The sequence below is a fragment of the Arachis duranensis genome, chromosome 1 (assembly GCF_000817695.3).
Source record: "Arachis duranensis cultivar V14167 chromosome 1, aradu.V14167.gnm2.J7QH, whole genome shotgun sequence".
Classification (NCBI taxonomy): Eukaryota; Viridiplantae; Streptophyta; class Magnoliopsida; order Fabales; family Fabaceae; genus Arachis; species Arachis duranensis.
In genome coordinates this window covers 1515107-1535603 of record NC_029772.3, presented here as the reverse complement: position 1 = coordinate 1535603, position 20497 = coordinate 1515107, and the positions used below count along the sequence as shown (strand labels likewise).

At 37.3% G+C, this 20497-nt stretch overlaps 3 protein-coding genes and 1 long non-coding RNA gene across 8 annotated transcripts in view; all 4 read left to right on the top strand.

The window, feature by feature from the left end:
- The first annotated feature begins 3010 nt into the window (after nucleotides 1-3010).
- Nucleotides 3011-8603, top strand: LOC107477829 (uncharacterized). 3 transcript variants are annotated; one of them, XR_008005645.1, is made up of 4 exons: nucleotides 3011-6205; nucleotides 7090-7302; nucleotides 7739-7846; nucleotides 8291-8603. XR_008005645.1 is itself a non-coding variant. In XM_052256834.1 (2 exons), the coding sequence occupies exon 1, from the start codon at nucleotides 3085-3087 to the stop codon at nucleotides 6169-6171; it is 3087 nt and encodes a 1028-aa protein (XP_052112794.1). In that variant the 5' UTR covers nucleotides 3011-3084; the 3' UTR covers nucleotides 6172-6205; nucleotides 7090-7541. The 3 variants fall into 3 exon arrangements, 1 of the variants encoding a protein (XP_052112794.1); XR_008005646.1 differs by having other exon boundaries at nucleotides 7183-7302; nucleotides 8291-8602; XM_052256834.1 differs by lacking the exons at nucleotides 7739-7846; nucleotides 8291-8603 and having other exon boundaries at nucleotides 7090-7541.
- A 3419-nt stretch (nucleotides 8604-12022) lies between these two features.
- Nucleotides 12023-14153, top strand: LOC107486729 (putative pentatricopeptide repeat-containing protein At1g17630; the record flags this gene model as incomplete). Its single annotated transcript, XM_016107330.3, is given in 2 exon segments — nucleotides 12023-12580; nucleotides 12583-14153. Coding segments are annotated over 2 exon segments (1911 nt in total), but the record flags the coding sequence as incomplete, so codon positions are not given.
- A 2-nt stretch (nucleotides 14154-14155) lies between these two features.
- LOC127744715 (uncharacterized) lies at nucleotides 14156-16025 on the top strand. Of its 3 annotated transcripts, none has more exons than XR_008005650.1 (4): nucleotides 14156-14564; nucleotides 14725-14811; nucleotides 15397-15697; nucleotides 15909-16025. It is a non-coding gene; the product is annotated as an uncharacterized LOC127744715 (long non-coding RNA). The 3 variants fall into 3 exon arrangements; XR_008005649.1 differs by having other exon boundaries at nucleotides 15780-15923; XR_008005651.1 differs by having other exon boundaries at nucleotides 14725-14829; nucleotides 15780-15923.
- Nucleotides 16026-18358: 2333 nt separating this feature from the next.
- Nucleotides 18359-20497, top strand: part of LOC107477933 (DNA-directed RNA polymerase I subunit 1) — a 14142-nt gene continuing 12003 nt past the window's right edge. Inside the window, exons 1-4 of the mRNA XM_016098055.3 lie at nucleotides 18359-18595; nucleotides 18673-18842; nucleotides 19796-19955; nucleotides 20042-20326. Of these exons, the coding sequence (XP_015953541.1) occupies nucleotides 18578-18595; nucleotides 18673-18842; nucleotides 19796-19955; nucleotides 20042-20326 (633 nt within the window). The 5' untranslated portion in view covers nucleotides 18359-18577. The remainder of the gene's footprint in view (nucleotides 18596-18672; nucleotides 18843-19795; nucleotides 19956-20041; nucleotides 20327-20497) is intronic.

Here is a 20497-nt window from a genome sequence, read left to right as displayed (position 1 = left end):
TTTAGCAAATTGAATATATGCACAAAGCGGGATTCAAACTCTCCACACTTGCTTAAGTGGACGAGTGAGTTAACCACTCGATCAACTCAAATTAGTTTATATTGTATTCATTTTAATGTTATATCTGTATTATTAAATTATTCTATGATTTGATTTTAATCTGATTTTTGTTATCAGTTATATTACAAATTCGACCCAAATTAAAAAAAAAAGTTTTTGAGATAGTTTAATATTGTATAATATATTAATATATTTAAACAATATATTTGAATTTGAAATATATTTAATATTTAAATTCAAAATATATTTGAATTTAAATGTATATCATATTTTAAATATTTTTAAATAGAATAAAGTGCTAAATTGATCCTCTTACGTTTAGGGGTGTAATCCTGTTTTAGTCCTTAAGGTTTAAATTATTCTATTTAAATCAAAAAAAATTTCATTTAGATTCAATGTAGTCCCACTTTAAGGTCAAAATTAAATAATTAACGAAATGTTCTACGTGATAACAGTAAGAACAAGCTCTATAAGCACAAAATCAACCGTCAATGAGAATGGATCCTCTCCAGTGGAAAAAAACTGGATAGTGTCCAGTGTTTAATCTCACCCTTCATTACTATCTCTCCTATTTAATTTTGGTCCCACTTATAGAATTAAAGATGAAAGATCACACTTTATTCTCTCAAGTGTTAAAAAAAATGGAGAGGATCCATTTTCACCGTTAATGCATCAATACATTTATTTATCATTCTCTATACAATTTAAAGAAATATTTTCTATAGAACTAAAGACAATGATAAATAAATGTATTAATGCATCCATTATTGATTTTGTACTATTGGAGCTTGTACTTGTTCTCTAGATTATCGACTTTGTTCTTGCACTGTTGTCACGTAGGACATTTCGTTAATTATTTAACTTTGACCTTAAGGTGGGATTACATTGAAGCTAAATAAAACTTTTTTGGATTCAAATAAGACACTTTAATTTAATCATTAAAGATCAAAACAGGATTATACCCAAACGTAAGGGATCAATTTAGTACTTTATCATTTTAAATAATATATTATATATAATATATTTAAAATGCTTATTTTTCATTAACTAAAAAGATTGCTAAATAATGATTTCATCTAACACTAACTAACTAATACATACTAAAAGCTTAAGAACTCAGCTACACATCCAATCAATTTTACATCCAAGTTATTTAGTTTACGTTGCGAAATTTTGTCTTCTTCTTCTTCTTCTTTCTCCTCCTCCTGTTGCTTCTTCTTCTTCTCCTTCTCATTTTTCTTCATTTTTTTCATTATCGTCATTGTCATCGTCACCACCACCATACCACCACATCCATCTCCCCCAAAGCTTCTAGAAGCCGCTGCAACAACAACATATTTGAGTCACTCCGAAATTGCAACAACGACAACAACATCATCTTCCTAGCTGAAGCTCCTGCAACAACATCTTCTTCACTATTTCTCTCTTCAAATACGATGTTACCTCTTCTTTTACAGTTTCTCTCCCTCAAGTACGACAATGGTCTTACTCTTTGCCAGTGTTGTCTTGCTCATCCAATTCTCCTTCTTCGATTCTTCTCTCTCGTCGCCTATCTCTTTCTCTTTCCTTGTTATTTTGCTTCTCTCTCTCCTCAATGACGGCATCTACGGTGATGCTGCCCTCTCCTCCCGTCCTCCCTCACTCCCCAAAGCAACTACAACAACAATAAACAACATCTCAGTGACTCCCTCCCTCCTCCTCCCATAATAGACCTTACGCCTGCTCCTTTTCATCTCAGCCACGGCAATAATCAGCCATAATAATCCATAATATGCAATTCCTGAATTTCTCATTATGTGTTTTTTAATAATCTAATAAAAGTAGAATCCAAAGAGAAAGAATGATAAAAAAAAGAGTTGGAGAAAGAGCTCTGTACCGTTCTGGAGAGAGAGGAAGAGGGACTGTTTACTGCTGGCTTACTACAAGAGAGGAGAGTAAGGCGACAACGAGGGCGAATCTGAGAGGAAAGATCAAGAGATCTGTTGCGAGAGTGAAGAGGGTAAGGAACTGCGAGATCCACTTCTGACAACAATAGAAAGGCAGCGAACAAACAGCAATGGCAACAACGAGGTTCTGCCATTAAAGACAAAGAGAAAGTGGCGTGGGTTGATGAACAAATATTCTGTGTGTTGGAGAAGTGAAAGTGAGAATAGAGAAAGAAATAGAGCGGGAAATGGGGTATAAAAGTGCGAGACAGAAAAGATCGGAAGGCAGCAACCATGGATTCATAGTGAAAGTAAAAAGGATGAAACATAAGTTCTTTCTGGGAGGTTTGAGAGAAAAGAAAAGAGTTAGGGAAAATGAAGAAGCAGAAAAAAGGTGTAAGTAACTGAATTCATTTGATAGCTCAGCCAACTCTGTTAATAAAATAGATTTTTATTTGTAGTCAGATATTTTTATAATATTTTTTCAATATTAAATAAATGTATTTTTATTGTCAATAAAAGTAGAGGTTATTTTTGTCGGCATTCTCAAAGATACTGGTAATTTACTCTAAAAAAAATCAAATTATAGACCGCTACTCCAATTTAGTATTTGTTTGGGCGTCATTATCTTGATAAAAAAAGATTTTTTTAATTTTTTAGCGTGTTTGGCAAATTTCTAGTAGTAAAAGTAAAATCACTAGAAAAATAAAAAATATATTTTTTAAGAACCGGTAATTTACATCTTTTTTAAAAAATATTTTTCTTAAAAAAAAAGATGTTTTTTATATAATAAATAAATAAAAAATATTTTTATATTGTTATACCTAAACATAATTAATAGACAAAAAAATTTTTTTACATAAAATATCTAAACATAAAATAATTTTTATTTTTTCATTAGATCTTTTAAGAAGATAACTTAAAAAAAATATTTTTTTATAAATTAACCCAAACAATTATTATTTCAAAAAAAAAAAATTAAATTATAGACCGCTACTCCAATATAATATTGGGTTTAGGGTTTTTCATCGTTTGATTTCTTCACTTTCTTCTTCTTCCTTTCTTTCATCGTCTATTCCCATTTCACACAACATCCGAAATGGAAGAAAGTTCTGAAGGAACAGAGACCAGCAAAATCCGTAACATATGCATCCTTGCCCACGTGGACCACGGCAAGACCACCCTCGCCGACCACCTCATCGCTGCTGCAGGTGGCGCCCTCCTCCATCCAAAACTCGCCGGAAGAGTCCGCTTCATGGACTACCTCGACGAGGAGCAGCGCCGCGCCATCACCATGAAGTCCTCCTCCATCTGCCTCCGTTACGGCGACCACTCCATCAACCTCATCGTGGACTTCTGCAGCGAGGTTTCCACCGCCGCCCGCCTCAGCGACGGCGCACTCCTCCTCGTCGACGCTGTCGAAGGCGTCCACATCCAAACCCACGCCGTCCTCCGCCAGTGCTGGATCGAGCGCCTCTCCCCTTGCCTCGTCCTCAACAAGATCGACCGCCTCATCACGGAGCTTAAACTCACGCCGTCCGAGGCCTACGTCCGCTTATTGCGCATCGTTCAAGAAGTTAACGGCATCGTTAGCGCATTCCGTTCCGAGAAGTACCTATCTGACGTGGATTCCCTTCTTGCCACGTCAGGTATGAACCCTAACGAGATTGAGAATGAGGAAGCAGATGATGAAGCTGACGAGTTTCAACCGCAGAAAGGGAATGTGATATTCGCTTGCGCTTTAGACGGTTGGGGATTTGGAATCAATAAATTCGCTGAGATTTATGCTTCCAAGCTTGGTGCTAGTGTAAATGCGTTGTTGAAGGCTCTATGGGGACCTTGGCATTTTAATCCGAAGACGAAGATGATTGCTAAGAAGAAAGTTGGTGGTGGTGGAGACACTGGTAAGGGTAATGCGAAACCGATGTTTGTTCAGTTTGTGTTGGAACCACTGTGGCAGGTTTATGAGGGTGCGCTTAAGGGTGGTGATGAGGGTAAGGGTGTGGTTGAGAAGGTTGTTAGGTCCTTTAATTTGTCGGTGCCGGCGAGGGAGCTTCAGAATAAAGATCCCAAGGCTGTGCTTCAGGCGGTTATCAGCAGGTGGCTGCCGCTCGCGGATGCTGTGTTGTCGATGGTGGTTAGGTGTATGCCAGACCCTGCTGCAGCACAGACATACCGGATATCGCGATTGATGCCGAAGGTTGAGGTGGATAGTGAGGTTGGAGTTGATAGGAGTGTTTTGGAGGAAACAGAGCGTGTGAGGAAGTCTGTGGAGGTTTGTGATTTGAGGGAGGATGCTCCTTGTGTTGCTTTTGTGTCCAAGATGTTTGCGGTGCCGGTTAAAATGCTTCCTCCCCTGAGAGGGGAGAATGGGAATAGTTATGGCGGCGAAGGAGAAAGCGAGTCGGACGAGTGTTTCTTGGCATTTGCTAGGATATTTAGTGGGGTTTTGCATGCTGGTCAGAGAGTTTTCATTCTCTCTGCTTTGTATGATCCATTGAAAAGGGAATCAATGCAGAAACATGTGCAGGAAGCTGAATTGCAGACCTTGTATTTGATGATGGGCCAGGGATTGAAAGTAGTGACATCTGCCAAAGCAGGAAATGTTGTTGCCATTCGGGGCCTCGGCCAGCATATCCTGAAATCAGCTACTCTCAGTTCTAGCATGAATTGTTGGCCGTTTTCAAGTCTCGCATTCCAAGTTGCCCCGACGCTGAGAGTTGCAATTGAGCCGTCTGATCCAGCGGATGTGGGTGCACTGCTGAAAGGATTGAGGCTTTTGAATCGAGCAGATCCGTTTGTCGAGGTTACTGTTTCTGCAAGAGGAGAACATGTGCTCTCTGCAGCCGGGGAGGTTCACCTGGAGAGATGCATAAAGGATTTGAAGGAGAGGTTTGCAAAAGTAAGTTTGGAAGTATCACCGCCTCTTGTGTCCTACAAAGAGACCATTGAGGGAGAGGCATCCAAGATGCTGGAAAGTTTAAAAGCTTTTACTAAGAGCACAGATTATGTTGAGAAAACAACACCAAATGGTAGATGTGTTGTCCGTGTGCGTGTGATAAAACTTTTGCCTTCTCTTACAAAGGTGCTTGATGAAAGTCCTGATTTAGTTGGTGATGTTATTGGAATTAAGTCAGCGCAGACGATAAAAACATTGGATTGCCAGAGACCAAATGTTACTGAGAATGATAATCCGGCTGAGGTTCTAAGAAAACGCATTGTAGATGCAGTGGAGAGTGATGTGCTGAGCTGGAATGAGATTGATAATGATCATGCTGAGAGATGTAAATTGGAGTGGCTGAAACTTTTGAGGAGGATATGGGCTCTAGGACCTAGACAGATTGGTCCGAACATTCTCTTAACTCCTAATATTAAAGCAGAGGGTACGGATAACTCTGTTTTAGTACGGGGTTGTTCTCATGTGTCTGATAAGTTGGGCTTTGTGCCTGATTCTAGTGATGGAAATTCAGTTGCGGAGACATCTTCAAATGCAAGTCAAGCTTTGTACAAAGAAGCCGAGCGCCTTGAGAGTAGTGTCGTATCCGGGTTCGAACTGGCCACTGCCGCCGGACCCTTATGTGATGAACCTATGTGGGGTTTGGCATTTCTTGTTGAGGCGTGGATATCTCCGCTTATTGAACAGAACGATGAATCTGAAACACATCTACAATCAGAACAGTATGGGATCTTTGCAGGGCAGGTAATTGCCACTGTCAAGGATGCATGTAGAGCAGCCGTGCTTCAGAATAAACCCCGGCTTGTGGAAGCAATGTACTTCTGTGAATTGAATACACCTACTGAATGTTTGGGTCCAATGTATGCTGTACTTAACCGAAGACGGGCCCGAGTTCTGAAAGAAGAGATGCAGGAAGGTTCCCCTTTCTTCACTGTGCATGCATATGTTCCAGTTTCTGAGAGCTTTGGTTTTGCGGATGAGCTCCGCAAAGGGACTTCTGGTGCTGCAAGTGCGCTTCTTGTCCTTAGTCACTGGGAAGCACTTCCAGAGGATCCTTTCTTTGTACCCAGAACGGAAGAGGAAATTGAAGAGTTTGGAGATGGTTCTAGTGTTCTGCCAAATACAGCTAGAAAGTTAATTAACACAGTCAGACGGCGCAAGGGCCTTCCTGTGGAAGAAAAGGTTGTACAACATGGAACCAAGCAGAGGACGTTGGCTCGTAAAGTCTAATATATTTCATTACTGTTGTATCCATATCTGTGAGGTGAACTTGTAATTTTTTTTATACTTGAATGTTAGTGTAGCTCACACACTTCATACCCTGTGTTATTATTTTTTCAGGAAAAATTCTTTTCAGGCATGAGTTTGTTTTATTATTTTTTATAGAGCATCACAGAAGTATTGTTTCATAGTTCATTTCAATTCAATAGTATATTATTCACTTAGATGCTTCTAGATGTTGTATACAACTTGTTTTGCCTTACTAGAATGTGGCTCAGTTAATGTTATAAAGGTTTCCTTTGTTTGATTGAAAGTCCAGGAACAATTGAGAATACAAGTTTGTAAAAAGATATTATTTCTAAGAAGTTCTAGTAAATCAGATTTATGCCTTTGGAATTAATGGGTCCTCCATTCCTGGTCTCTTGAATTATAAACATTTTCCAATTACGAATTTTGCTTTCTAGGTTGTGTTAGGACTGTTAAACTTTATCTTGCTACTTCTAGGACTTAATTTGCTACTGAACATTGTTAAATATTGAAATTATATTGTTCTTCTAAATCTCTACTATTACTTATAAGAAGTGGGGAAAGGTACACCAGGGTAAACATTTCAACAACTTAAAATTCAATGCTTTTCTTTTATAAGATGTATATGGCACAATAAGAGAAAAAATTAATCAACCAAAGGAGAACAAGAATATAAGCTCCCTTTTTATCTTGATTTGGAATGTCAGCCAATGCTGCTTGTTGAGTACATTTTATTATTTTAACTGCGAGTGGTTTTTGCTGTACAGATTAGGGTGGATATTCATTATTCTTCTCTGCTCTCACAAAGCAGTTACTCTTTATGCTTGTGATTCATCTGATTGTTTCATTAGTTGATAAACCTCTTTTTCACCCTTTTAATTTAATAAACTGTGTGCGAAGCTGCATACCTTCCATTAATAGATATGGTAGAGGCTGTATTTCCGCTTCGGAGTGAATGTTATGGAAGCTGCTAACTGAAGTTGTTGAAATCAGTGATTTCAGCTCTATTGTGATATGGAGAGACTCATAGATGATCAGTTTGAACAGTTGAAAGCGCATGTTAATATTGTGATATACTAGCTGCAAGAGGTTCGATAAAACACAGAGAGAAAGGTAAAATCCAGTAGGAATCTTAAATAGCTTTTCTTCTTCTTTATATTAAAATTATCTTATCTGTATTTTAACATTATATATTTGAACCTCAATGTTGTAGCTTATATCATATACTTCCATTTGTGTTAAGCGTTACATAAATGGGAAAAAAATTTGTGGGCTTACAGTTTTTTGGAATTTTGGTCATACACATGCAAAAAGCAAACTACCAATAGAATAGTATTTTAAATATATATTGTTCCTGATGAATGTTCTCTGTACCTTATTTTATTTATACATTGTGTTTTAGATAGTTGTCTTCCTTTCTTTTTTTTTTTTCTTAGTAAAAGTTTAAAAAATGTGAAAGGGGTAGGGTTGGGTCGGGAGTCTTTTGAAATTGCTTGTTAGCCTGTTATCAGTATACTTTTATGACCTTCTCTTGTTTTTCCTTCTGCAGGAGAACTTTCTGTGTTTTCACTTGCAATCCTCATAAAATCGCTGCTTCCACTACCTGACAAATATGATAGCCTAACTGATAGAGATAAATGCTATCGCCAAAGATAAGGTTGCATTTTAATTTATGTTAATTCCTTCGTTTACATCTTTTAATGTATGTATGTGTGTGTGTGTGTGCGCGCACACACTGTGTGCACACTTTGGGGTTAGGCGAGGGTTTTGAATAGCTTTGTTCTAGTTCTTTTCTATATTGATGTATTAAGTATTTTTCCAGAGATATTCTTTTGACACCTCATTTCTTGTTAACTAATGTTCCTAAAAGTTTTACATAGACCACATCAAAATCAACCACTTTCTAAGTTTCTATTGAACTTGATTTTAATCTAAGTGTTATATAGCTTTACAAAAGGAATCCAATGATGTGCTCCCATGTAATTTGGTGAATTCTATACCTCTGGTTGTTTAAATGACTACATTATTAAATGAGATATCAATGCATACTGGATGATAGTCCAAAAATCTAATGATGACAACATTTTCTATTAAATTCCAGAGTCTCAGGATGTACACTTTGAGCCTTCATGCAAGCTTGGATGGATTGACATTTTTCAGGAAATCAATAATATCACCCGTACTGAAGGAACTTAAATCTACTGGAGAAGACAAGAATATGGAGAGAGCACAGGCAGGAAAAAGAAATACCTTGTATTATAATAGTTGCTTTGTTATATAAACTAATCCAAGAGAGATTCATTTCGAGCGGGAATGTAATTGTGAAATTGGTTTTTCGGATTCTCGTGTGGTATCTGTCTTATTTATTTATGATGGTAGAGGAAGGATACTAAATCTGTGAAAATTGTTTGATATATGTGAAAATTCTTTTGATATATGCAAAAATTGTTTTAGATGCCAATATATGTCAAAACGACGTTGCATAAGCTTTTATTGGACCCTAAAAATAACAGGGTAGTTTTTTGTCGGTCTCTGGCATAGTTTTTTTGTCGGTCTCCACCCAGCCCCCACCATCGTCGAAGTAGCAGCCCCCACTCTATTCAGTATTCACTGCCCGTCTCAGCTCAGTTTCTCTTCATTGCGTGCCTGTTGTGCGCCGTCGCTGCTTCTCTCCTCTGCAGTGCGTCATTTACGCTTCCCTGCTCCCTGTCGTTTCTGGCTGTCACCTCTTCTCTGCTCCCCGCCAGTCTTGCCGTCGCTGCCTCTTTGCTCCGCATCGTGTCTCGTCGTCGTTGCTTCTCTGCTTTGCGCCCTGTCTCGCGCTCGCTGGTTCTCTGCCCCTCGTCGTGTCTTGCTCTTGCTGCTGGGTGGTCTCTGCTCCTCGCGTGTCTCTTCTCCTTTCTGGATTCGAGTGACTCAACCTCTGCTTAGGTAACTCAAGTGTCTCTTCTCCTCTGATTTTAATTGATTTGGTTTCTGTTATGATTTTAATATGATATAATGCTGCTCTATTTTGCTATGAAACTAATTACTATATTGCTAAGGTTAGTTATTACAACATTTACTTCTTCATGTTCCCTGGAAATGCATTTTGTGTGAGTTGTTATTTTGCTATCATTGATTCAAGATAGAAACATATTGACACAATTCTGCATTGGATTTCTATATGGCGTTCCTTTGCTACATACACTAGGTTGATTGGCTTGGAGGCCTCTACCCATGTGCCATTATTTAGTTTAAAGTTTATGTTGCAAATCAATTGCATGAAGTGCAGATTTTCAATCTATTTGAACTGTCCATGCAAAGATGTGGATAATGCATCAAGGTGTTTTGGTAATTGAGATAGATAGCAAGAACCGTGGGATTTCTGAGGGGCAGTATTCATCCATCTTAACGAGTCTGATTTTATAGTGGTTCGTTGGCATCTTATAATTCTATGATTTCTTGCATCAAGTTTTTTTCCTCCTTCATATGATTTCGTTGGCTTATGCTTATGATTCTTATGTTGGATGCATGTTTTGGATTAGAGACTTTATTGACTTGGAGAAATTCCCATATGGTGGAGTTGATCTCTTCATTCATGTCCCTCATTCTCAACTTGGTATGTTATTCTTTTTTATCTTTGATTTTTGGGAATAGTTGTGGCAAATAATCATCTGAATTTAGATGCAATAAAAATTAAAGGTGTGCTAATATTTCGGTTGGTTAAATTGGTTCAAATCTTGTGTTCCAAAAAAAGAAAAAGCTCAAACTAGACTAGTTTCATATTAATTAAACTAGAAAACTTGTTTGTTGTTGTTTCTTTTGGTGGTGTTTTGATAAATTTTGAGTATATACCCATTTTGGTCCTCAAAGAATTTCAAACAAGACATTTTAGTCCCCAATTAAAATTAATTATTCGATTGGTCTCTAACAATTAATTCCATCAGTCACTTAGGTTCTTGGCTCTGTCAACTCTAACGGAAGACAAAATGGTCTCTGAAAACTCTAACATGGGACAAAATAATCCCTGACAACTCTAACAAAGGACAAAATGATCCCTGACCCCTTTATTCGAAAACGACACTGTTCTTCCCCAATTTTTATCATATCTCGCATAACCCTAACATTCATACTCTCCTTCTTCACCTTCATAGTCTTCTTTTCCATCTTTTCCTTCCTCCTCTTTAGCTCCAAGATTAAGCCATGGTGTAATTGTCAAACGTATCGCACCTACCTCAACATGTCATGGACCACACACTTTCTAAATCTTTGTGATTGATACATCCACCTCCTCTGTACTTCACCCACCAAAAGCATCCACTTCCACGTCTTTGATAACATCACCTCCAACCCCGACAACCTCCACGACATCCTCAAGACCAAGTTCCACAACTACTCCAAGGGCACGCCTTTTTCCACTCTCCGACAAGCAATATAGATTATTGGACATTAGGACATCATGAAAAGATTCTCTTTCGACATCATATGCAAATTACATCTCCACTCAATTCCAAACAAAGTGGGTGTAATTCCAAAAAACAGTAACAAAAACAGAGCAATAACTACAAAGAAAACATAACAACTAGCATAAAACAGCAAACAGGGAGCAAAAGAATATAATGATTTTGGCTCCTCTAAAGACACTTTAAGATGAACCTGATCAGTTATACAACATCAAATCATGATCATTCTCCTTCCAACTTTTAATTTGCAGAATTATTGGCCTTTTTCATAGATCAGTAAATCATGCATCAAAAATCAACTTCATATGTCTTCTTATTCACCTTAGACTTGATATTTGTACTCATAAGTACATCATTTACTCCTATATTGTCAATCTTGACACCATCGATTTGTGCATTCTACAACTTCCTCCTTTAACTTCTCTAATACCAACACTCCATTATTAAAGACAATGTTATTTCTATATCTCTATGTGCACCATATTATAGAAAAAAATAACACCATCCACACTTCCTTCATATCTTTCCTTATCTTTCTATCCATCCACACCTCAAAGCATTCTTTGATGGTTCTTGGCCAAACCCAAATCACACTCCAATCCATCTAGATTGATCCCCACAACTTCCATATACGATCACATGAAAAAAATAAGTGATGTACCGTCTCCAATCTATCCTTACATAAGACACAAAAGGATTCCGCTTCTGGTACAATCTTAAACTTACATAATCTATCTCTAGTATTCAATCTTTTTAAAATTACAAATCACATCAGCAACTCAACCCGTGGAGGATTTTTTTTCTTATGAACATTAAATTTATAGAGTGTGCATTGTGTAGTTTGAAGTTACAGTGTTAGACTGTTAGTATTATGTGAGATATGATGGAAATTGGAAGAGAACAGTGTCGTTTTCAAACAGAGGAGATCAGGGACTATTTTGTCCCCTGTTAGAGTTGTCAGGGTCTATTTTGTCCTCCGTTAAAATTAACGGAGTAAAGGACCTAAGTGACTGACAAAGTTAATTGTTATGGACCAATTGAGTAATTAATTTTAGTTGGGGACTAAAGTGTCCAGTTTGAAATCTTTGAGGACCAAAATGGGTACTCATTTTTAATCATAAACTTTAGTGTTTAAACTTATTTGTGAATCTTTAACGATAAATTATAGACAAGTTACTATATAAAATTGTAAAACTTTAAATTTTATTAGCCTAAAAATTATTAAATTTAAATATATGAAATTATATATTGATTTTTTAATAATTTTATTTTGTATTTAATTAAACCAGTTCAATGATGGTTAGACATTGGTTAGACCAACGATGGTTAGACATTGGTTAGACCATTGAACCAATTATTCGACGGGTTTGGTTCTTGTAACCTTGCGAAAAACCAATATGTGCATCTCTCTTCGAGACGATAATAGTGTAACATGAATCTCGGGAGCAGTTTGGGATTTGGTCGTCAAACTTAAGTTGGTTTCTACTTTCTCCACATAAATCACCATAGCAGGGGCCTTAAGAAGATAGTAGGATAGGATTGTTGCTACAGCTTCCTTCATTGTTTTCACCTGCGATGACATCATCTGCCATTGGCTAGGTCCGTGATGCTCAATGCTGTGTCTGATTGCTTCTTCTCTCGCTCCTCACGTTTCCATCGCATTCTTCTTTTCAAACCTTTAATATCTTTCCACCATTTCCACACTTGCGTCACTCACCACTATGAACTTCTCGGTTATTTCGATTCTCTTATTCAGCAATCCCTTACTCTCCAACAAGCTCGCCAAATCCATTCCCAAATCTTCGTCACGGATGCGCATCGTTCCCCCTTCTTGGCCTCCAGGCTCATATCCCTATATTCACGCTTTGGGCTTGTCTCTGATGCACGCAAAGTGTTCAGTTTGGTCCCTTTTGACGAACTCCAGAACCTTCTTCTATGGAATTCCATCATATGCGAAAGCTTGGATTTTTGCCCGATGGGTTTACTCTTCCTCTGGTAATTCGAGCTTGTTCCAATGTCGGTGCCACTGGTTTCTGCAATATTGTCCATTGTCATGTTTTGCAAATGGGTTTTTGGAATCATCTTCATGTGGTTAATGAACTTTTGAGCATGTATGGGAAGCTTGGGAAAATGGAATATGCGTGCCACCTGTTTGATAGAATGCTTGTGAGAAGCCTTGTCTCCTGGAATACCATGGTTTCAGGCTACGCTTTGAGTTGCGATCCTGTTGGTGCTTCTAGGATCTTTAAGAGGATGGAATTGGAAGGTTTGCAACCTAACTCTGTGACATGGACTTCACTGTTGTCAAGCCATGCTAGATGTGGATTTTATGATAAAACCCTTAAGTTGTTTAAGTTGATGAGAACAAGGGGGGTTGAAATCAGTGCTGAAGGATTAGCTGTGGTGTTATCTGTTTGTGCTGATATGGTTGATGTTGACAGGGGCAGTGAAATCCACGGGTATGTTGTTAAAGGTGGATATGAAGATTATTTGTTTGTAAAGAATGCACTGATAGGTGGTTATGGGAAGCATGAGCATCTTAAGGATGCTCATAAAGTGTTTTTTGAGATGAAGGCCAGGAACCTAGTAAGCTGGAATGCTTTAATATCAGCTTATGCTGAATCAGGATTGTGTGATGAGGCCTATGCATTGTTTTTGCAGATGGAGAAATTGGATAGTTATTTGCTAGTGAGGCCTAATGTCATAAGTTGGAGTGCAGTAATATGTGGCTTTGCTTCTAAGGGCCGTTGTGAGGAGTCACTTGAACTTTTTAGGCAAATGCAGCTTTGCAGAGTAATCGCCAATTGTGTGACGATTTCCAGTGTTTTATCAGTTTGTGCAGAGTTAGCAGCATTGAATCTTGGCAGGGAGCTCCATGGTTATGCTATTAGGATTCAGATGGATGACAATATTTTGGTGGGAAATGGTCTGATTAACATGTATATGAAGTGTGGTGGTTTCAAGGAAGGGCATTTGGTATTTGATAATATTAAGGGTAGAGATATAATCTCATGGAATTCATTGATTGGTGGTTATGGAATCCATGGACTTGGCGAGAGATCATTAAGAACTTTTGATGAGATGCTTGAAGCTGGAATGAAGCCAGATAACATTTCTTTTGTTGCTGTTCTATCCGCTTGCAGCCATGCTGGATTAGTGGCTGCAGGTCGTGGCCTTTTCAATCGGATGGCCAGTGAATTTGGGATTAAACCTAATGTAGAGCACTATGCATGCATGGTTGATCTCCTTGGTCGCGCTGGACTTCTGCAAGAAGCAAGCGACATTGTTAGAAACATGCCAATTGAACCTAATGACTGCGTTTGGGGAGCTCTTCTAAACTCATGTAGAATGCACAGAGACACAGACATTGCAGAAGAAACAGAATCAAACATTCTGACCCTGAAGTCAGAAATAACTGGCAGCTTCATGCTGCTTTCCAATATTTATGCTGCAAGTGGAAGATTGGAGGATTCAGCAAGGGTTAGGGTCTCAGCAAAATCAAAAGGTGAGAAAGAAGCAGGAAGCATATTGCATTTGAGGCAAGATGAAACTTATGGGATCCTTGAGGAATTGACACGTCAAATGACAAGTATAAATAAACGATATAGCTGCCTTAATCAGCAATGTATTGACGACGAATCAGAGCTCTTGCTTGTTACAAACTAATTAGAGGCAAGAAGATTATTTATTTTTTGCACTGGGTCGTCGCAGTATATAGTGGAGTTCTTGCTGCAGTGACAATCTCGGTGATCTAATCCGGCTGTGGGTGACTGCATCAACGTCGAATCCAATGATTTCGGCAGTGACAACTCCAGAGATCTGATCCTCATATGATCTTCCACATGATAACACCCCTTATCTTTGTTGTGGATTCTCAGGAAACGTTCTCGCGATTGGAATAATATCACCCATGGGAGAATCAGTGACATGGTACCCACCTCTTTATCATTTTTAAATTTTGTCCATAAGAAATTTATGGGAATTATGTCACTTATCATTGTACACAGGTTCCATACTCTGTTCCCCCAAACGGATGAGAAAAAATAATTGAAGGCCAAATTTATAATGAGATTCTTTGAATGACCTGCAGGTTTTTGAATATGAAGGAGTCAACTTCCATCCTCTTTTACTAATGGAGATATCAGGAAAATCATTTTGCATCTCCAGTTCTTCTATGGTATGTTATTTATAAAAGGTGGGTTTCTCATGTTAATTGACTTTGTTGGAGTTGGTATGTGTTATGGCTGTTTTTATTCTATAAGATCATATTCATTAATTTTTTTTATTTGGTTCTGCAATTAACACCTGCTAGTACGAATTTTTAGTTCGTGTATATTACATAGCTGAGAGAATATGTTGTTATTGTACTTTTTTTAAAAACTCATAAGTTGTTGAAGGTTGAGCGCAGCCACATCTAAGGCTAAGATTGGTCAACTTATGCAATTGTGAGTAGTTGAACTACGAATAAGAAACTAAAGTTAATTGAAACCTTAATTTCTACCTCAAGATAGGTTCCTCTTGTTTCCAAGAGTTATCTTCCTTGAGATTGCTGCAAGAGTAACCTTTTTAGACCAGGATCAACATATACTCCCTCTCTTTGGTTTTTGTTTATGCATACTTTAACTATAGTGTTTAGGGGAAAAAAAGGTATACTAATAATTGAGATTGTAACATCCATATAGCTTTCTGTTTTCTGTGAAGAACATCCATATAGCTTACCATAACTATTTACTCGATTTTGGTTTTAATTTTTCTGTTTTAGGATGTCTTGAGAAGCTAATTACTTTGGCAGCACTTTTTCATAATATTTGGTACAGTGATGCTACATGGACAAACTTTTTTGTGAACCAAGTCCAACCAAGTTATTGCAACCCCAACAAAAACCATTCTTAGCACTAAGGGTGTGTAAAACATGCTCCCACTCACCCAAACCTTTGGTAGACAGCATAAATCATAATCACTCATAAATCATAATCACTACTTCCTCTTATATTCTCACTCTCAGAAACTAAACAAGCATCAACAAAGACACAGAACCGCAAACCAAATGAGCATCAACGAAGGTAAATTGTTGGATTCTTCTTTCTTTCTTCTTATTTGTGGCAAATCATTATGTGATTTTGTGTTTTTGCTTTTTGTTTGTAGCAAATCACTACTTTCATCTCACAGTCTCTTTCTCGAAACCCTACTTTGGTAAAGCAAACCAAACAAACTAAAAACAGAGTATCAACGAAGGTAAATCATTGAATACTACTCTTTTTTTGTGCTTTTCAGTCGGAATACACCGCAATCAGAAAGGAAAATCTTTGCAACCATTCTTCAGGTCCTGAATGTTGGCGCTCAAGACAAATATCTGGGTTTACCAACAACAATCCAGAAATAAAAAAAAAAAGCAACATTGGCTTATGTCAAAGATAAAGTTGCAAAAAAATTACAGCATTGAAAAAGATCATTATTGTCGATTAGTGGTCGTGAAGTTTTAATTAAATCTGTGGGTACGGCTATCCCGATATACACTTTGGGGTGCTTTAAACTTTCATAGATGAAATTCAGAGAATATTTATGCAATTTTGGTGGGGACAGAAACAAGAAGAAGAGAGTCTTCACTGGATTAAGTGAGACACACTGTGTAGACTAAAAAATCAAAGAGGATTGGAGTTTAAGGACCGAAAAGCTTTTAATCTCGCTACGCTAGGAAAACAGGGATGGAGATTGATTACCAGACCGAATTCCCTAGTGACTAAAGTATTCAAAAGGTATTTTAGACACTCTTCATTTCTAAAAGCTGATGTTGGCTACAATCTGTCTGGGCTTGGAGAAATCTATTAGAAAGACGAAAGGTTCTGGAAAAGGGGGTTTGCTGGCAGATTGGGAGGAGATCAACAGTGAAGATTTGGAAAGATTGTTGGGTTGGAAGATAAGGACCATTGACACTGAGACAGATAGAATCAGGAGCTTAATCCAAGCTTAATTTGGGTTTCTCAACTCATCACTGAGGAAGGTAATTGGAATGCATCACTTATAGCCAGCAACTTCATACCAGAAATTACACAAGAGATACTTCAAGTAAGCATTAAAGAAGAAGATAAATTGATTTGGTACAAGGAAAAAGGGTTCTTACTCTGTATGGTCAGGATATGAGGTATGCTTCAAGTTTTTTCACCTGCCACTTGAAAGTCTTCCACCAGTTTTCGGAGACAAAAATCTATGGAATTCGATTTGGGATCTTGACTATCCGGCCAAAGTTAAGGTCTTTGCATGGAAAGCTCTCTACAATGGCTTTCCGGTTAGGCACCGATTGCACGCCCGCATTCAAGCTATCCCTGTGATCTGTCCAAGATGTGAAATGTAGGACGAAACTTTGACCCATTGCTTACTTACTTGTAAATTGTAATCACTTGCGGCAAGTGTGGAATCACATGGGGCTCTTGTTTAGCAGTCCAAATGGAGTTGATGGGGATGGTAGCTTTTGTAATTGGTGGAGAAAGATGCTTTAAAAAATAAAGCAAACGGGTTCTAACAAAAAGTATCGAAGTCTTCCTACAATAGTGCTATGGAGGATTTGGATATCTAAGAACAAATTATTTTTTGATGGCAAAAGAATTATACTAGATACTATTTGAAAAGAGACACAAAACATGTAAAAGGAATATCACCTTAAGACAACTAATTGTGAAGTTTTTTTTTTCTATTTCCTTTTAGGTTATTCTATTATTATTTTCTTGGGTTAATTCCCACCTTATCTTTGCTAGAGTCCTCAAATAGACCAATATTACTCTATTGCAATTTTTATTAATAAAATTTCATATCTTGAAAAAAAAATTCCAATGCATCTACTAACAAAAAAAGTCCAACGGTAATAAAAAGATTAATCCAATTCTTATAAAAAATTAACCCCTCAAATTGAGACAATGTAGCATTGATGAAGCTAAACTATGAAAAATCCTTCATGACTTTGAGATAGCGTGGCAGATGGAGATGCCTCGTGTAATAGTTAAAACAGATTTAGAGATCTTCGGAGATGCCTTGTGTAATAGTTAAAACAGATTTAGAGATCTCCTTCAACAGCATATCCAACTCCAGACTTTTCTGCAAATGTCACAATGCTTTAATCAGAAATATAGAGAGAATGAAATTGAAACCTTGGCAAGTTGAATTCAAACACATATATAGAGAAGCTAACTCATGTGTAGATTGGTTAGCTAAACAAAATCTTGATTGTGAGCAAGGATTCTAATTTGTTGATGTGCCGTCTAGGAGTGAAAACAGGCCAAGTTAGGCTAGACTTTGCTCTTAAAAGGCTTGACTTGTCATGTAGTTAATTAACTCGAGCTTGACTTGTAGTCTACTATAAACTATTTATAAAGTACTAGGTATAATCTGTTATTTAGTCTATTCTGGTCTAAAATCTGTTGGCCAATAAAATTAATTAATAAATCTGGACCTAACTTATTAACATATTAAAATTTTTAAGAGTCTAATTTTATATCTATTTTATAATAAGTCCGGCCAAGCCGAATCAAACACAAATCAGACGTCAGACCTGATAAATTATCGGACCTTTCTCCACCGCTAGACTACCGCCTGAAAAACTTGTTCCCAAAATTGAACCTTATTTTTGTGTTTTTTTATTTTGGGCTTATGCCCCTATTTTTTTACAAAAAAAAAAACTCTCTAGTTAATATACTGCCTGTCTGCCTCGCATAATTCTGCTGACTGTTGCTTCGGCTCAGCTGATGTTTCCCCTGTCACAGCAAAACTCTCTTATACATCGTGTCCAACTCATTTCAGCTTCCCAACTATCAAACGCAGCAGCGCCTCCCTCCTTCCCTTCTTTCCAACACTGCTACTAATTCCCTCCTTTCACTTCCATTCACACCTACTTCATAACTCTTCCACTCTTGCTTTCTCTCTTCACTTCAAGCAACGACCAAAGCCAAGCCATGGTTCTCTCAATCCAGGTACTCCACAACCTCTTCTTTCTTTCATCTACCTTTCTCACAATCACTTAAAAATCTTAACCTCTCTTATTTTTTAGGGTGCTTCGAATTCTGTTGAGGAGGTTGTGTTCAGCTTCTACACTGATGAAGAGGTGAAGAAGAACAGCCGCGTCAAGATTACAAACGCTAACTTGCTTGATACTATCGGTGTCCCCGCTCCTGGTGGTTTATATGATCCAGCTTTGGGTCCATCCGAAGAGAAATTGCCGTATGTTTTTTTTAATAAAGCATATTCTGATTATTATTATTATTATTACTACTACTACTAGCGGGAAGTGAAGTCACTATGAATCTGCTCTTTATTTTTACATGTCATTGTGAATGTGTTAAATAAATGGTAATCACCCTGAGGCTAGCCAATATGACAAGGTCTTTAATTTCATGGTTTAAAACTTTAAATCCTAGGTGTGAAGAAAATTCCTTTTTTTCATTTAGTAATAGAAAGACATGAAAAAATGAGTGAGAGATTAAAGAGAACAATCCAAGTACACCAACCTAAGTACTCCATTACCCTTTATATATTGGTATAGATGGATTATTACTACTACTACTAGGTGCTAGGTGCTTTTCTGGGTTTAGGGTTTAGTGGTGGTGCTTTCCTGGGCGTCCATGCCTGTCAAATCCTATTCTGGAGAGGGCTTAGTAGTAGTAGTGCTTTGCTGGGTTTAGGTTTTAGTGGTGGTGCTTTGTTGGACATCCATGCTTGTGAAATCCTATTTTTTGGAGGCGGCTTCATTTTTTGTTAATTAGTTTTTGTTTTATTTTATTTTATTATTATATTTTTAAATTTTTTGTTTCTCTTGTTTCATCCTTTGTTTATTTATTTTTCATCCTTTATCCTTTGAATTGTTTCGGCTACAGTCTGCATACAAGAAATTATTTTATTCTTGAAAAGTTCTGGTTTTCTTCATAGGACTTCTTCAAAACTTGTATTCTTGTTGATGATAGCTAACAGTTTTACATTTGGATGGAAATTTCGTATCTTACTCTTTTGAATCAGCCAAGTTGGTTCTTTTGATATAGCTCTGTGGACTGGAGATGAGACAAATTGGAACAGAAATGATTTCATGTTATCAATAGATCTTAATTTGATATTTTATTGGTATTGCACAAAGTTTTCTTGAGGTGGATAATTGAGATCTCTCTTTTTCCTCGATGCAGTTGTAAAACATGTGGTCAATTGTATCACCTTTGTCCAGGTCATTTTGGTCATATAGAGCTTGTTTCCCCTGTCTACAACCCCTTGATGATCAGTCTTCTTAGAAATATTCTACAAAGAACTTGTTTCACTTGCTGTCATTTTAGGGCTAATAAAGAACTGGTAAATATTTCTCCATAAGCTCATGATTTTATAATATTTTTATGCATTTGTTGGTCACTACTCATATGGTCTTCTGTTGCTGCAAGGTGGAAAAATGTAGTTCCCAGTTGGAGCTTATTATGAAAGGGGATATCATTGGGGCAAAAAGATTGGATTCAATTAATAAAGATGAATCCATGTATCAAAGTGATGATGATGATAAGAGCCAGTCTTGTAGCTCTGAACAGCAGGGAGAAAGTTGGACCTCGCTGCAGTTCGAAGAGGCAATTTCTATTGTACAGAAATTTTTGAAGAAGTCTTCTAAAAAATGTCAACGGTGTGGTTCCATTAATCCTAAAATTAGCCAACCAACCTTTGGATGGTTCCGTAAGGTAAATTCTTAAATTTCACTTAAAATTGCTTTCTGATATTAAAGTATCATAAAGATTTAAATGCTATATCTTGTCTATGCTAGTACTGGTAATTTACAGAGCTTGATTTGAGTTTCTTACTGTTCTTTTGTATATCTACATTGTAAATGCCTACATGGGTTGAGGGAAAAG

What these genes read in the sequence shown, in the direction of transcription:
- LOC107477829 (XM_052256834.1), top strand. Translation starts at nt 3,085, where the DNA reads ATGGAAGAAAGTTCTGAAGGAACAGAGACCAGCAAAATCCGTAACATA.